This window comes from Anomalospiza imberbis, chromosome 3 (assembly GCF_031753505.1).
Source record: "Anomalospiza imberbis isolate Cuckoo-Finch-1a 21T00152 chromosome 3, ASM3175350v1, whole genome shotgun sequence".
In the NCBI taxonomy this organism is placed as follows: Eukaryota; Metazoa; Chordata; class Aves; order Passeriformes; family Viduidae; genus Anomalospiza; species Anomalospiza imberbis.
This window is the reverse complement of record NC_089683.1, coordinates 84,119,392-84,135,922: the sequence shown is the minus strand read 5'-3', so window position 1 is coordinate 84,135,922 and position 16,531 is coordinate 84,119,392. Positions and strand designations below refer to the sequence as shown.

General features: G+C 37.5%; 1 protein-coding gene across 1 annotated transcript in view; it reads right to left on the bottom strand.

Moving 5' to 3' along the window:
* Positions 1–16,531, bottom strand: part of ZFAND3 (zinc finger AN1-type containing 3) — a 133,409-nt gene that overhangs the window by 36,336 nt on the left and 80,542 nt on the right. The window contains exon 4 of the mRNA XM_068185480.1: positions 6,868–7,047. Coding sequence (XP_068041581.1) covers positions 6,868–7,047 — 180 coding nt within the window. The remainder of the gene's footprint in view (positions 1–6,867; positions 7,048–16,531) is intronic.

Sequence of the window (16,531 nt, the reverse complement as noted above, 5' to 3'; positions counted from 1 at the left end):
CTGCCAAGCAATATTTGTCCTGAGGACATCTCTGAGTCAGGGCAACTTGTTTCGCCTTCCTGAAGTCTGTAAAGTCAAATGACTCCACTCAGTCAGAGCTTCTTATGCGGGAAAAAAGTTCGACACTAGGCTGTTTAACCCCTTCTCCTTGCTGTTTGAAGAACCACTAAGTTTGAGCCCAGAGGACACGCATCAGGTGGGTTTGAACAGCACTCGGAAGCACACTGTGCAGAGAAAGAGACGCAGAAGGGAGCAAAACTAAGTTAACACATGAGTAAAAAGTCTAAGTTACAGTAATACATTGAAACAATTTCAGATGCCACAAAAACTGCAAGCTGGATAATGACCAAACATGAAAAATAAAGAGCCTGAAGCTCAGTAACATTTGATCACAGTAACATAAAAACAGAGGAACTCCTCTTTGAGCTTTTGGTACTGTGATGGTTCATCCCCAGATAAGCCACACTGACCCCTTGAATGCAACAGGCTGGAAGAAGGTACTAAGTAAGAGCTGAATTTCCTTGGACAGTGGTGTACTAGCCAGGAGAGGAACAATTTCATGGCTATTTGCAATACAGTAAAGAGCCCAACTTGGGAAACCTGTCCAAACCAGTAACCTAGTTGTACATTTCCTGAATTGGGAGAGACATAATCTAATTAATCGATACGACTGAGTCTGAAGACAGTCATTGATTATGAGCGCCAATACATAAACAAACAGAAACATAAATATCTAAGTTCAGTCTGCACAGACAGACTATGCTATCTTTAAGGAAAAAAGGCTGAAAAACTTTACAACACTTTAGAACTGCTTATTTGCTGCAGAACGGGCAAGATGCATGATCATCTAAGCGATGTCATTACTACACAGATAAAAGAATTATATCACATAAAAATACTTGCTTTTTAAAATCTAATTTTACAAATCAGCCCTTAGGTACTTTTGTGGATCTTTGTCTGCAAGAAGCTTTTGAACAAGGAAATGAAACCAGGACTGCTTTGTTGCTGAATAGATGGTAAATTTAACAACTATAATGAAGTAAAGGGAGACAGGATTCAGATTCCACCTTCTTCCCTACTATTATCTCACTTGGTTACCTGTTTTTCCTTGGTAGTAGACGTTATATTCTCCTACTTCATAGGTGTAAGTTGAACTGTAAAATGTGCTTTTGAAACCAGCAGTTAAATAGCATTTTTATAAACAATTTTATTTAACCTCAATAGCTGTGCAGCTCTAGCCCACATTTTTCCAATGTGACTGTGTTTCTGTTTTGTGTTCCATGGGGTCCTTTCACACTGATAAATGGGACCCTAGGATACCACTGTCTACTCTGCATGTGAAGTGACTATAAATCAGAAGGAACAATTAACAGTGGTATAACATCCCTGGTCTTCATTATGTTTCAAAATTATCATGCCTCAGACGTAGAAAGATGTGCTCATTTCATAAATCTTTGTGCCAGACCTTTGCTAGTCAGAAAACACAGATATGTTCTTTATATGAAACAGAGACTGTATGGAATAGATGGAAACTTACATAAAGATCTTCACTGAAGAAAAGATGATAATGACACTTCTTATTCAAATTTCTAAATGCCTTTATGTCCTGTACTAATACTGGTGGCATTTCACAAAAGAAATAGCCCACAACTGAATATGGCTTTAAATTAGAAAGCATTCTTACAAATTCCCAGAAAAAAAGTGCTTGCATTGATGTTGAAATATATGTATTTTGTGGTAAATATTTAAAAAATCAGATTCAATGATAATTAAATTAAAAAATGGAGTTAGTTAATTTTAACATTAAAAATAGTACCAAAAGACTGTTTGTAAATAGGTTCTAATGAAAACAAGGCTAAACCTAAAAAAAATCTCAGACAATGTAAAACAACTTTTACTATTATCTAATTTAATAAAAGCAAAAGCCTGAGAAAATAGCTAGTTCTTGTTCTGTGGCATAGAAACCCAAAGACGCCTATAACATCAACAACCAGACAGGTGAATATCTTGTATTAGAGATATGTCCACTCTTGCTTTTATATAAGACACAAAATTGACTACAATGAGAAAGAGCACATGACAATCTTGTGAGTTGATAAAGAAAATTAGAATTATTCACCATCACCCAGGTTTCTCAGTTATGTTTGGGTATAAGTTTAATTTAATACTGGGTCACGTAGGCTTCACTGTAGCCTAGCACAATTTTACCAGTTACTGCATTTTTTGAATCAGAGAAAAACATAGAAATTGGTATTATTGAGAATAAATCAGGTTAGCAACAAAGCAAATTACTTTCTACAACATTTTTTGACAAGCAAGACAAAACCAGGCAGCTAGCTTGGTCTGTTTATAAATTTACTAGTTACAGAAGTAGATATGCATGTAACCTTCAGTCAGAAATGATCCAGAGAACAAAGCTCCCCATTGACTCAATTAGGAAAAAAACAAACCAAACCCAAAACAAAGCAAAAAACCAGCCCCCATCCCCCAGAAAAAAAAAAACAACAAAAAACCCCAAAACAAACAAAAAAAAAAAAAAAGAAGAAAACCCCAAAATAAATGAGGAAAGGAAGTACAAAACTGACCCCTACTGCGTTAAGCAGCAAAATTCTCAAAGTCAGGTCATTTAAAAAAGTATACAATGAATAACATCCAAGAACAACTGTGATTTAAATAACCGCTCTCCTTAAAAAGCACAAATTGAAGTAAAGGATGTCATCATAATAACTCAAAATATGAAGTACTTTCAGAGCATACCTAGAAAAGCTGTCATCTAGAACTCTACTCACAAACCCAGGCAAAATACAAAAACCATAAAGTTGTTAAAAATTGGTAGAAATCTTTTGCATAGTGTCAGAGAAAAGGCTGTTCAGCAAAAAAGAAGCAAAGAAAGAATGTACTTATTTATCCATTTTTCACAAAGTTATGTTGAAAAAAATGACATATATTTTTACTTTATTCCAAAGAGAATAAATGCCATTACTTTTTGAGTGCTATAGCCTATGTGGCTTTTTACACAGTCATGCTTCAACAAGCAATAAAATTCAGAGTACAAACATCCAATAGGTGCAGTAGGAAAAACAATCTCTCAACTTTCTGCCAGATATCTCTTACAGAAGCCAACTGCATCTTTGTCTCAGGACGAGTACACTTAATGTACATTAACTTCACTAAAGCTACTCCATAATTGGGGGTATTTCAGTGCTTCCACTGCACACAAATGCTTAATAAAATAAATGATGTTATAAAGCAATTTTCTAACCTTATCTTGCAAATTTAAATGTTCGAGACAAAAGTGTTTTAGTTGTGATGTGCAATGGCTTAAATTCTGAAGGGTATACAGAACCTAGCCAAAATTTAGAGACATCCAGTAATGAAATACCTTTGTATCTGGGCATCTAAAATTCAGCACACAGAGAGGTAAGGTGTGGTCAGTGATCACCACCTTTCTGGGCTGAAATCTCCAGTGTATTTTCTGACATTCACAGCAGTGGCTCATATCTTTATTTATCTTCTTATAAATTCTTCAACACAGCAATGAAGAGCATTTAACAGTTTAAGAAACAGCAACTCTTCCTTTTGCCCTTTCTCAATTGTGGTTTTTGCTATTCAAGAAGGCCAAGAAAAGTTAAATACACAATTAAAATAAAATCCTGTTAGCCAAAGCTAAAAACTACTGAAATACCAAATCTGATCAAGCTGCCAGAGTCAGTGTTCTTCACAATGACATTTCTCCTGTCACATAACAACACAGTTAATTTCAAACCTGCACAGAACCAGCTTTAGCTCTGCTTATACAGTGACAGAAAAATGATGTGACAGCCCCAAAGAAAGCATTGAAGGCCTGAAACTAAGCAAAATTATTCCATGTGCAGTGTGACCTTTTCTCTACCAAAATACATAGAACCTTGCTTAATAAGCTGCTTTTTTTTTTTTTTTAAGAATGTTGGTCGCTGAAGGTAAGGACATAGAAAATTGTCAAATTCATTTTTTCCCGTCTGCTAAAAATAATCAAAAACCTTGCCCACCCAATATGAAAAGGAAATCTTTGACAGAGGAACTGGCTGATACAGTGACTGATGCTGAAATAATAATTTCAACAGAATTTCAAAAAAAAATCAATGATTAGTAATAGATCATAAAAGATCAAACACATGTGAACGAGGGGGAAAAAATTACCGAAGTTGTGTCATTGTCTCTGGGTATAAATTTTTAACACATTTTTGTTGACTGTAAATATAATATTGAGAATTACCTTTCACCTATAAGGGAGAGAGATATTAGAAGGCACATCAACCTTTGTGGTAGATAACTCTTCAGAACTGAGGCTGGTGGGAGATGGAAAGTCAATACAACCTGGTTGCAGTGTAAAACACTCAGGAATGTAAATGCAACTCTCACATAAAATCAAAACAGTAACAAAAAACCACACAAATACTTGCACACTGTCAAACTGAACTGCAAAATACAGTTCAAAGAAATTTTCTGTTATATAATTCATTCTGTGATAAAAAGGAAATAGGTATTTAAATACAAGTACAAAAACCCTTTCACTTTCTCTGATACAGAGTATGAATCTTACCACATGATTTCTATGGTTTTCTTCAGTTGTTGAAGCATGAATGACTTTAACTGCCTAAATGACTTGCTGCAATTTTGTCCCCTCTGTTTACCCTGTGGACTCAAGTACTGCGGCAAATGCTTTGATGCAAGACTCTCCTCAAAATCTTGAAAGGAAAGAGAGGTGAGTAGAATGAAATATGAGGATCCTTCCCAATTAGATCAATGTTCCCACACTTGGATAAGGATTACCACAGTGATTACATACAGTTGATTTCTGGTGAATTACCTCAATTCTATTCAAAACAGAACACAGCTGTACGTCATCACATGGCAGTGAGAAGCACCAGTCTTTGAAGAACACAGCTGTACTAACAGCAGTGCATACTTTACAGAATATGCTGCAAAATAAATAAATATTGCACAGAAAAAGATAACCTCAAACTAAAAATCTAAAAGACATTTAAGTCTGGGCATTTTTCATTAAAGGGAAGAACCTTGCACAATGAGGTCATTATCCATCAGAAAATCTCCATCTGTACGTAATAATTTCAGATAAATGATATCAAGCTTCATTAAAGAAGTAGTGGGGATGTGAAAATAGGCAGAGCTGTAAATAAACCTCTCCACTGTATTTCACTTAAAAACATCCCAGCAGGAAGTCATAAATAGAGTTTTTTTAATAGGCAATATTTTCAAATACTCTGCAGGCTGTGCTGCCTAATATCCATCAAGTTCAGTGTATGCTCACAAGCTCGCAGCAATTCAGGATGAAGGACACTAATTTCTTTCCCATTCCTGTAATCACCTTCCCACTTACCAAATCTTTCTCAGTCACACAGAAACACTTTGTTGTAACACAATTTCATTTCTACCTGAACAAATTTTAAGAAAAGCTGACCCAGTAAGCACTAAAGAAGCACCCTGCGACACTGGCTAGCAATCGAGTGAGTAAGTTCCCTGCACTGTGAATGCCCAAATGTGTTGCTGAAGCATGTGTTTTCCTGAATTCCCCAGGAAGCTTGTTTTAAGGCCTTGTTTTTACAGCAGGCTACAGTTTCCCCTGAAGAAGCACTGAACAGAAGGACGACATGGAAGGGTGGTCAGCAGCAACTGTGTACACAAAGCAGAGACAAGAGTTACACGGCAAGTTTAGTCTTACGACAAGAACTTGTCACAGAACACTCACATTTGAGCACTTGTATTTCTGACAATATTCTCAAATATGGATAGATAACAACTTTACAGTTTAAAAGTTTTACTTTAGTTAGTCTAATAAAGCAACACAATCCCAAAATGACATTTTATGCTTTGTCCACAGCCAACCTGCATAATTAAAAACACTTCATACCTGCAAACAGAATAAATACTTGGACAACTCAGCAAATCCATCCTAAGCAAAGAGTTAACACAACTGAAAGCAAGATGTTTTAGTCCTAGTGCTTTGTCAACATTGTTATTTCCAGCAGTTGCCTAAACGTTCAAGAACCAGAGTAGCTCTTGTAAATTTCCTACAGAAAAACAAGCATTTTCTTGCAATGTGTAGATGTAATCATTAGCTACAACCTAAAGTAATCTCAACTCAAGAGGGTTTCTCTCCAGAATTAATTATTATCTCTCCATAATTACATTATTAAAATTAAATAAACCTTCTAAAATAAATCTAAAACTAGAGAAAAATGAAGCTCCAAATTACACACTGGAGCTTAGGATGTAGAATGCAGATTTTACAACTCAATATATTAGATGCAAGATGAACCTTATACAGAGGTTAAGAGTATTTTAAAAGTCAATTTTATCTCACTGTGTTTGCTAAGCATTCTAACTTACCTTCAGGGAGAATTTTTGCCTGACAGTTCAATAAAGACAAAAGATAGGTATTGAAAGAATAGATAAATTACCACACGAAGCAAGTTATATGCAAGTAGCAGTCTAGACAACACGCATTACAGTCAGTTTTATGTGCAACTACAGTAATTAAAACCCAACATGTTTAAAAGTCAAATTTCACAAGATACTGGTATTGATGCTACAATATACATACAAATTTACCACTAATGTGAGGAGTTTCACAATTAAATTCTTTCTCACACATCCAATGGCTTACATATACATGAAATATAATATATCAAATGTAAAGTTAAGTTAAAGCCATCAATGTCTATTTTGTGAATAGCTTCTAACTTTCCCCTTCACCCCAAAATCCAGGCCATTAACTTCTAGAGGAAGCCAGTGAAACATAAACCTGAGAACAAAGCAAATGTTCATTATGCGTCCTTTGCTTTCACTTAGGACTCGTGCACTTACATTCCTCTTTGCTCAGTGAAGTTACATTCAGTTCTGTCAAAAGTTGCTGGTTGGAGTTAGCGGCCTGCGTGGTTAGAGAGGTATTGCTGTTGTCACTGTTCATTTCCCCAGAGAGCAAATCTGACTGGCTGTTGCTTGTGCTGGGAGTAGAGTCATCGTCTGGCTGTTTCTTCTGGAAATCTATCAAAACCAAGATTTCATATGTCATCCCACTTGCTCAGTCTAATCATCAAATTTTATGCAAAAACCCCCATGTAACAAAAATAAGCTCAAAACACTGCCAGAGGTATCATCACTTTGATAAACTCAAACAATGGCCTTTGAATTTTTACTTCAGATTTAAAACAATTTAAAAGTTATTTGTTGGAGAAAAGACATTTTCAGAATTACACAAAGGTCTTGTTTCCCCAGCCATACAAGAGCATTCAAAGCTTACCACAGCACATGGTATCATTTTTAAAAGGGTTTAAACAAAGCATGTACAGAAACAGAAAGGGAGCAGACATCCAGTGAGAGAAGAACCAAGGTATGTAATACAGCACTATGAGAATGTTACACTTTTCACTGCTATTATACAAAATTCCATCAGCCACAGTTTTGGCAAAGCCAGTGTACACAGCTACAGTGCCAGGGTAGCATAGAGAGCTGGTGAAGGATTGCTTCTGCATCATTGGTTTGATGGGTATTTGGGAGGGAATGTGTGGGAGCTGGTGGGGAGAAGGTTGGGGTGTTTCCTCCTTCCTTCACTTTCCAACACTGGCACTATAAGTTGCTAACTGATCTAAGAGCAGAGAGTTAGGTATGGAAGGTAGATCACTAAAATACATTGAAGATGTGTACAAATGATTTGGCTTCAAAGTTTTCTTTTTTTATCAGCAAATGCTAAGTCACACTTGTCTCCAAACTGCCCCGATAGTCCAAATCCCATGCATTTGGGTGACATGTCAAATGTCAACCTCTGGCTTACCTTGCCTCCAAACCAGATTTGGGTTTGAGGGGAAATATTTTCAAGTGCAAATTCCCCACTGAAAGCTTCTTTCCAAATCTGCAGTCCTGATATATGATTGTTTATAGCATTAGTCTACCAGCTACACTACTGGATTTCAGTCTGGCACACTGCCTCTGGGAAGCACACCTGCCAACCAAGTGAATTTTGGTTTGCTTAGCATCTAGTTCTTTCACCTCTTCCTTGTAAAGAGACAGCTGAAGATGAAGTGCACCACCACTTGGTATCTAAGTACTTTTTTTCTAAATTATGTACAAATGTAGAATTTATTCAATACATAAATACATAGATAAATCAATATTTGGTAGCTTATTATTATGTCATGACAGAAGAAAACAGAGCAGTCATAAATATTTGCAGATGATGATGTGTTAGAAACACAGGTTGCCAACATGACTCACTGGGATTGGGAAGCACTACAGTAAAACAGTCCCTAAATGCTGATTTAGGATTTAAGTGATTTGCCAAAAAATAAGCTTTAACCTCTGCTGTAGAAGAGTCTGCCAGAAGTCCAGATAGGAGAGGAGCAAGCTCAAAGCCAGGGAGGAAGATGGGGAGGATGAGGAGGAGGAAGGAGAAGGTGGCAGACAGGAAATCATCCACCTCCACAATACAGCTCTGGAAAACCAGTGGGAAGCTTTTTGTCAGGGATGAGTTACAGGATTCAGGAAGATGTTCTACTCAGGCCTCACTAGGTATCAACAAAGTCTAACCCAAACTGGGCTTCTGGATTTTATCTGTGTGTTCGTGCGACCAAGAAGGCTTCAGACACTTTTCTGCACCAGCTTAACAGTTCAGAGCTGCAGCAACAGCAAAATCCACCATGGCAGTGAGACACTCTTTGTCTCCGTTAACCCATGACCCACTGTTCAGAATAACTTTTACTCAGACTGCAAATCAATTAACTTTCAAAAAAGCTTTAGCCTGTTCAGCTGAGTGGAACCCAAGAACACCTCCCACCCTGTCATGGTTTGACATGGAAGTGAATTTTTTTCAGGAAGTTGGGTCAAACCAATCAGTGGTCAGGTTTGGATATTGGCACCTGGAGTGACCACTGAAGGTATGGACATGCCTCTGAGAACACAGGGGGTTAAAAGCAGGAACTCCCAAGAGCCCGCTCTCTTTGGTTCCGGTCAGGGTGCTGTGCAGATCTCCCCTGCCCAGCCATGGGGCTGGGTGGGGGAGAGGAAGCCATGAGGCCTGGTCGAGGTGAGCCGAAGGGTAGAAGGACTGGAACCGAGCCAGCTCCTGTGGAAGGAAGGGTGGAGAGAAGCGGAGATGCCTTTGTCATCCCAGCCCAGAGGGAAGAGACAGAGAGTCCAGACCGCACCTGTAACTTTGCCGGTGGAGGAGAAGGAGAAGGGGGGGAGGTGCCCAGCCTTGGCCTTGGGAATCGGCTGCTGGGCAGAGATTTCAGCTGTCCGGGGAGTCTGAACTTTTAACCCTTTCCTGGGAAATGAAGGCTTTGTAAAATATTACTCCTCCTTGATTTAAAGTACAAGAGAGACTGTCTGGGATCTGAGATGTTGGAAGAGGGAATTTTTGAGTGGGAGGAGATGATGGAGTGGCTTGTGGCTGGACTTTTCTTGTTAGCCATAGACTGAACCAAATTCTCCTGCAACAGAGACTGCATTTAGGGGGATGCGGTGGTGGGCCAAGAGACCTGTTTCAGTGACTACAAACAGAAGAGTGGAGAGAACACAGGAAAGCTGAAGTGGGTGTGGAGAGGCCCTCTGTCTTCAGAGAAGAAGAAGAGAAGAGGAAGATCTCTGTTCTTGGACCCTCGGCCCCAGGGGGAAATGGGGGGGACTGTTGTCCCAAAAAGGAAACCCTATGAGCAGTCTGTCCATGCACGGTGGTGAGAGCACTGTGACACGGAAAGGAGAGTGTCACCATGGCAGATTTTCTCCGGGCGGTTGCCATGTGTGACATGGAAACACCAGAGGTCGCAGCTGTGTTTCCTGGGGGTCTGTGGCACAGGAGAGACTCCTGTCTCCTTTGAAGGCCTGAGTATTGATTATCTGAAGGGTGGCAACTTGATCAGGATCCTGGGTGGTGTCTCACTGTGGGTTTGTTTGGAAATTGGGTGGGAGGAGGAGGAGTGTTTTGGAAGGTCCTCATCCGGGATTTAGTGTTTGTGTTTTATAATAGTAGTAGTTTAATAAAGTTCTTTTCCTTTGTTATCAAGCTTGGGCCTGCTCTGCTCTGTTCCTGATCACATCTCACAGCAATTAGTTGGGAAAGTGCATTTTCATGGGGGCGCTGGCATTGCGCCAGTGTCAAACCATGACACAACCCCTTCTTTATTACAGACAAGAGTACTTGAGAAAAGCCTTAAGACTGATGATCCCAAGCAGCCCAAACACAACAACTGTAAATGAAGCTTGCCTTTGGATTTCGTCCATGTATTGGGGGGCATTTGGCTTCTGTAAACCAGGACTCTCATTAACACAAATAACTTGCAGATCACCTTGCTCTTCCTGCAAGCACCATAAAAGTTGGCAGTACTTCCAGGATAGCTGAGCCTGAATAAATCCAGTTAAGCCTTAAATGCTTAACAAATAAAACAAAATTACACACATGATACAGGCAAGACCCTGGCAAGTTTTGAAAGGTAAGCTTTATTCTGATTAAAATCAGAATGCAATTCTGTTGACAGAACAATGACGTTGCCTAATAATCTCAACAAGAAAAAACCAGAAGAAGAGTTAGCAAGACATTAATCACCATCTGCAGAAGTTCCTATTTAATTGGAAAGGCATGAGAAACACTTCAATTTAATTTTTAATTTTTTTTTTCCTGAGACTTTCACTCTACTAGCAAAATCTGTGCCAAAATGCACAAGGGTGACCGAAAGTCCATGAAACCTGCACTACCCATTCCTAGTTAATGAAATGCTTCTTTGCAATTTTTAACACAAGCCTTCTCCATCTGTTAGAAAAGATGTTTTCTTTTTCCTCTCAACATTGTCTCAGATCTTTCTCCATGGCCTTCAGGTTTGATGGGTTTGGTTTTTGGGGCTTTTTGGGGTGGCTGTGGTGGGGTTTTTTTTTGTTAAACTGCAAAGTATCCTGTTGTTAACAATATGGTGGAGTCAGCATCAAAGTAAGACATGAAAATTTGCTCTTTCCTGCAAATATGGGGAAATAGTAGATGGAAAAATCTATCAATAAAATGGATGGAAGGCATTCAATAAACTATTACTGCTTGATAAAGAAGCTGCTAAAAATAAGCAGCTGTCAGCTGCTTCAAGCTCCAAAATCCTTTTGCTTTGTTGAGTCCAAGAGTTACACACCCAGTATCTCAAATAGTTGAGCAAGAACAGAGTATCTCAGAGTTCTCATGCACTGGAAATTAATAGTAAGAGTATTATTTTTGTTTTGTTGCTCAGTATTTCTTTGTAAACAAAACAACAACTATGTGAATGGACAGACGTGATTCAAACACTTCATATTCTATATATACAATGAATTCTAATGGCTTAGACTAAAGGAAGGCAAGAAGCTGCATTTATTTCCAGACTTCAGGTAAGACCTTCTTTTGCAGGACAATCTTTTGCCCATTTTTATCAGTAAGATAACATTAATAATGAAAGTCATTGCCTTTACAGCTTCTGATTCTAGCCCATAAACTGGAGTTGCCACACAAAGTCACACCTTCTGCACAGCCCTAAAACTTTCAAGCTCATTTGTCCAGTTACTGTGAGCAACGTGCAAGAGCCCATCTTCCGAGCATGTTGATTTCATCCATTGCCTCAAGAACAAATATTTAGGACATCCAACCCTTTCACCACCGAAAATACTTGATTCTGTGACAGAAGAAATCAGACCGTCCCAATTCCAGTACCTAGCCTTCTTTAGCCATCAATATCCAACGAAGTACCTAAGAAAATCTTGAGTTCTCAACTTTTGCTTAACTAAAGGCTCTGTGACTAAGCAGGAAATGACCCTTCACAGCTTCTGGTAACTTCTGTGATTATAATCAGTTAAAATTTAAGGTAATGGTAAGTATGAACATTACCAACATATCACAAAGCTTTCTTCTGAAAAAGACAGGCATGTCAAAGTATTACATGAAATGACTTAATACTAAGCCAGACTGTTTCTTCATCTGCACTCCTGCTATGGCATAGGAAACCATGCCATCTCCAAAAATCTCCTTTTGGTTTATTTTGAGAGTCGAAGTTACAAACAATTCCTATTCTCAGACCTGTAACAGATGTTTCATTAAAAAGTTCATTCAAATATGTTTAGGAAGAGATGTCAGAGTAAACAGCTTGCTAAGGGGAGAAAATCAGAGTCTTTAAAGAAATTATTTTAACTGATAGGAAACATTACACTTCCTTACTCTTCAATTCTACAGTTCCCATAATATAGCAATATGAACTAGCAAAAAGGTTATTTGAAGAGTACTAGCTTCCTACACTGCATTAAATGCACAATCTACATGTTTTTTATTCCCAGAGCAACTTGTTCTTTTACAGAGCATAAATTAATGTGTTGGTATAACATCAAATGTCTCCAGTCCTTTAGCATCCCAATGTACACAACACACTTACAGTAGTACTCAGAAAGTATTTCCACAATTAAAAGAAACTGCTTTCTGTGAGTACTCTATGGGAAGTAATAAATGTTATGACGTTGAAACTGCTACTGTGAAATGTTTAAGTTTTTTTTTTTTTTTTTTTTTTTTCTTCATGTGTCTGTTAACAGAACTCAGAACAGAGAAACTGTTCACATATGGCCAGGTAATAGTACTGAAAGGCCCATAGATTTTTTTTTACCTATTGAGAACTCTTCACTAACTTCTCTGGTTCATAGCTTACTGAAGGCATTTCAAGTGTCATTCATGTGTAACTACTTTTTTGCATAATAAATTAAGATGAGATGGATAAAACCTTCACTTTCAGTACATATTGAATGAAGTACAATAATGGTCTGGCAATAAAACTCCACTTGGAAAGAGATGTTTTAGCATTTTTCTTTTCAAATAACATGCAGACATAAAAATGCATTAGCACACTTGGAGAATAAACACAGATATCGGCTATTAGGGGAATGCACCATAGAATACACAGAAGCATTTGCATTAAGAGGTGACAAACAAAGCCATAAAAAGGAATCAGAGGTATGTATTAATTATAGTAAATTACATTTTTAAATATATACACAAAATATATTAGACTGCAAAGTACAAAATTACAATTGCAGTATATTCTTATATGAGCTATCAGCAGATCTCATCGTTTTCACAGTACAAAGTACTGAAAGAATTAAACAGTAAAAATAATAGGTGATTTTCTGTAAAACAACTTTATTTAGAGTTATGAGCATGGAGAATGCAGGAAAGCCATTCAGCTCTTAGGGGTTTTATTAATAAATACAACATTTTCTCTTTTTTCAGCTTTTCTTCTTCATGAAGAAAAACTGAAATGAGTACTTTATGCTAAGTTATCCTTTATGATTATCCTTTTTAAAATTGCAACACATTATTACTAAGTTTTAAATAACACTGAGCTTTGCATATTGCATATATTGAGTTTTTCATAAGCGTATCATTGTCTTTTCAAATAAGAAGAGAAGTATTACAAAGGCAAAATAAAAAAGACGCATCTGCAAGGGTGGCAAACACTGAGACAACACAGCTGCAATTACACATTTATCACTCAGGAATAAGGATCAAGGTATGTAACACTGTCTTATTTGTAAATTTTATGCAATTTATCAATATTTTGGGGATTTAGCTTGGCGGGGGTTTTGTTGTCGAGTTTTTTTTTTGTTTTGGTTGGCTGGGTTTTTGATGGGTGGGAGGAAGTCTGATGATGATGTGTTTTGAGATGGTTTTCTCTCCAAAAGGACACTCCTTCCTTAAAGATGACATTCCATAATAAATCTTATTTCCCTTGGCTCAATAAAATGATTCTTCCCCAAAGTTATACAGGAACCTCTGGATTTGACTACCAGATTTTGCCTATTATTTAGCAAGAAAATTCATGAATAGCTAATAAGCAAAGACTATCAAGACAACAAGCATAACATTGTTAGAGATGACCTTCAACTTAAGATGCAGATCAATTATTATATATGCAGACATGTGTTTAAGGAAGGAAAATGCAGTTTTGTACAAAAAAATCTACAACAACTGTATTAACCAGGCTTATAACACACTGCATGACAGACATGAAAAAATTGCCATTTTTACAGCATATGATCCCATCATTTTCAAAGCAGCTGTGAAATCCTAAATTGATGCAATAGGAATTTCATTATCATCTACAAGGTATCCCCTGAGAGCAGCTTCCCCACAGAACAAATACTCCTTGCTCTGCCTGATAATGACAATTTGCTTACTGTAGCTCTTTCAGTACAGACCAGGAACAAGATCACTGAAAACTTCTGTACCCTGGTGTCACATTCCCCATTCTTACGTAAAGTAGCAGGCTTACATTATTCCAACTAAAATTTCATTATTCCAGAAAACTCACCAACATAAAAAAGAATAAATATTATTGACTTTTACAGGATCCAAAGTGCTGAAGCCATGAAGAGTAAACTCCTATTTTAACAATCCACTTTAAATTTCCTGTTAGAGAATCCCCAAGGTCCACAGTTAGCATGCATACTTCAAATTATTACAGAGCACATACAGCGAGAAAGCTCTACTTGAAGGTACTGTTACATTCCAAAACCTAAAACCAATGAGGGGCTGGCTTATACAGCACGCGTACCTGGTAAAACTAGGACATGAAGACAATTTAATACCCATCTAATTGACATTCTATGGATTCTTGAATTGCTATCAAAGGATATTGGTAATAGACAAATGCAAGGGTAAAGCATGAAATTTAAGTAACTGAGGAAGACAAAGAAACCACTCCATCATGAATGCAAGAAATATTTTATTTTTCAATGACATGTGGAGTGGGTATTCATTAGGAAGGACATATACCAGAGTGGACTAGTAAGACACCAACTGAGTGGGCAGCTTGCTGAGGACTCTTACATGCTCCTCTGCTAAAGATGGGAATCTCAACAATTTTACCGACTCCAAGAAACAAGACAAGGAATTCCACTACTTAACAACCAGGAAAAGTAAAATCCTGCAGCCATTTGAAGACCAATCTGGCAACTGAGAAGAACAAACATTTAACATGATCTGAGGGTAATACAGCAGAGATATAACAGAATTAAACATGGGAACATTTCTAAAAAGTACCTGGGGAAAACATCTAAGTAGCTGTGAACTGTAGAATTTGCCCTCAAAGACAACTTGGAAAACATGTGACGTGGGCCTTTTACAACAGACAAGACAATTCTAGAAGACGCTTAAAAACGCAAGCATGAAACTGACTAAAAGCAGCACACAACCCATAAAACCAGTGCCTCTACTATTCCCCTAAATTTTGGTATGTTTATCACTAGAATGCTTTCAGTATTACTATCCCTTCATGAAACTAAACAGATTAGTAAATGTACACGTTTGAACTAAATTCAGAGTGATGAGACATCAAAACGTATGCTTCTAATGGGGGAGAAACATTTGTTCTGATGGAGGAAACTGACCCATGAACCCATAAACCAAGCACTTTGCAACAGCAGCGAGTCCTATGAAACAAACTAATGAAGTGAACTTCTCAAGGTGCATTTATAATAAATGAGAGATCTTGAAAATGGGATTGTTAACTGAATTTAATTACAACTCCTATTTATTCTGGACACATAGGAACTATTATTTTAATAAAAGAAATGTTTCAATTAGCTTTTCTTATACTGGAGCTATCTTGCAAGTCACCTTACCATGCCCTTTCCAATATCTAGAGAGAACCTTCCAATTTCAAGACATATGTTGATTATTTTTTAATTAATTCCTCCAGTCTAATTTATCTAATTCCAATTAATGTATACATTTGCCTCATTTTATGTCAATAATAGTCACATTTATGGTTCAAGCATTCCCAAATGTTTGACTATGTCATAAATTGGCAGGATTTTCACAAGGGACCAAAGGCCTCTGCAGCAGATTAAACCTTGCTTAGTAGTAAGCCACTCATCAGCTCCCTTGCCCTTATCTTCAGTTAGGGCATCTTAATAATTACCTATACTGAAACTCTCAAAACATCTCCCAAAATCACTTATTTATCAGGTTCTTTTCCTTTGAACAGCCCAGAGGCTGTTCTGGAAGAAAGGGAGAGCAGGCACTCCCATTTCCAGGCCTCACTCTCCCAGAGCCAACCAAACACTTTGAAATGTCTGTCTGAAAGGAAGATTTAGTATCTTCTCACTATTTAGGTTTTACCACCAAAGCAATGAATGATGAAATATAAGGGGTAATCTTCCCACTCTTCTCAATCTTACTGCAACCTGATGCTGCTTCTTTTAATATATATCTGCCTTTCATACAAAGTAGCTACAGGAAAGCATAGAGAGGAAACTCCCAGTTTGACAGTCCTCAGTTGTTGGGGCAACAACTTTGCAATGGTTAGAGTTTATATGAGCAATCTGTAACTTCAATAATCTAAAATAATATGAAGACAACTGAAGTAATGTTTTAATCATACAAGTGAGAAGACTCACTGAAATCTCATCTGATACCTTTCTGCCTTAGCCTCAAGCTCCAAAGCTCATTACTTACACAAGGAGTCCAGAAGCTTAAAGGGAG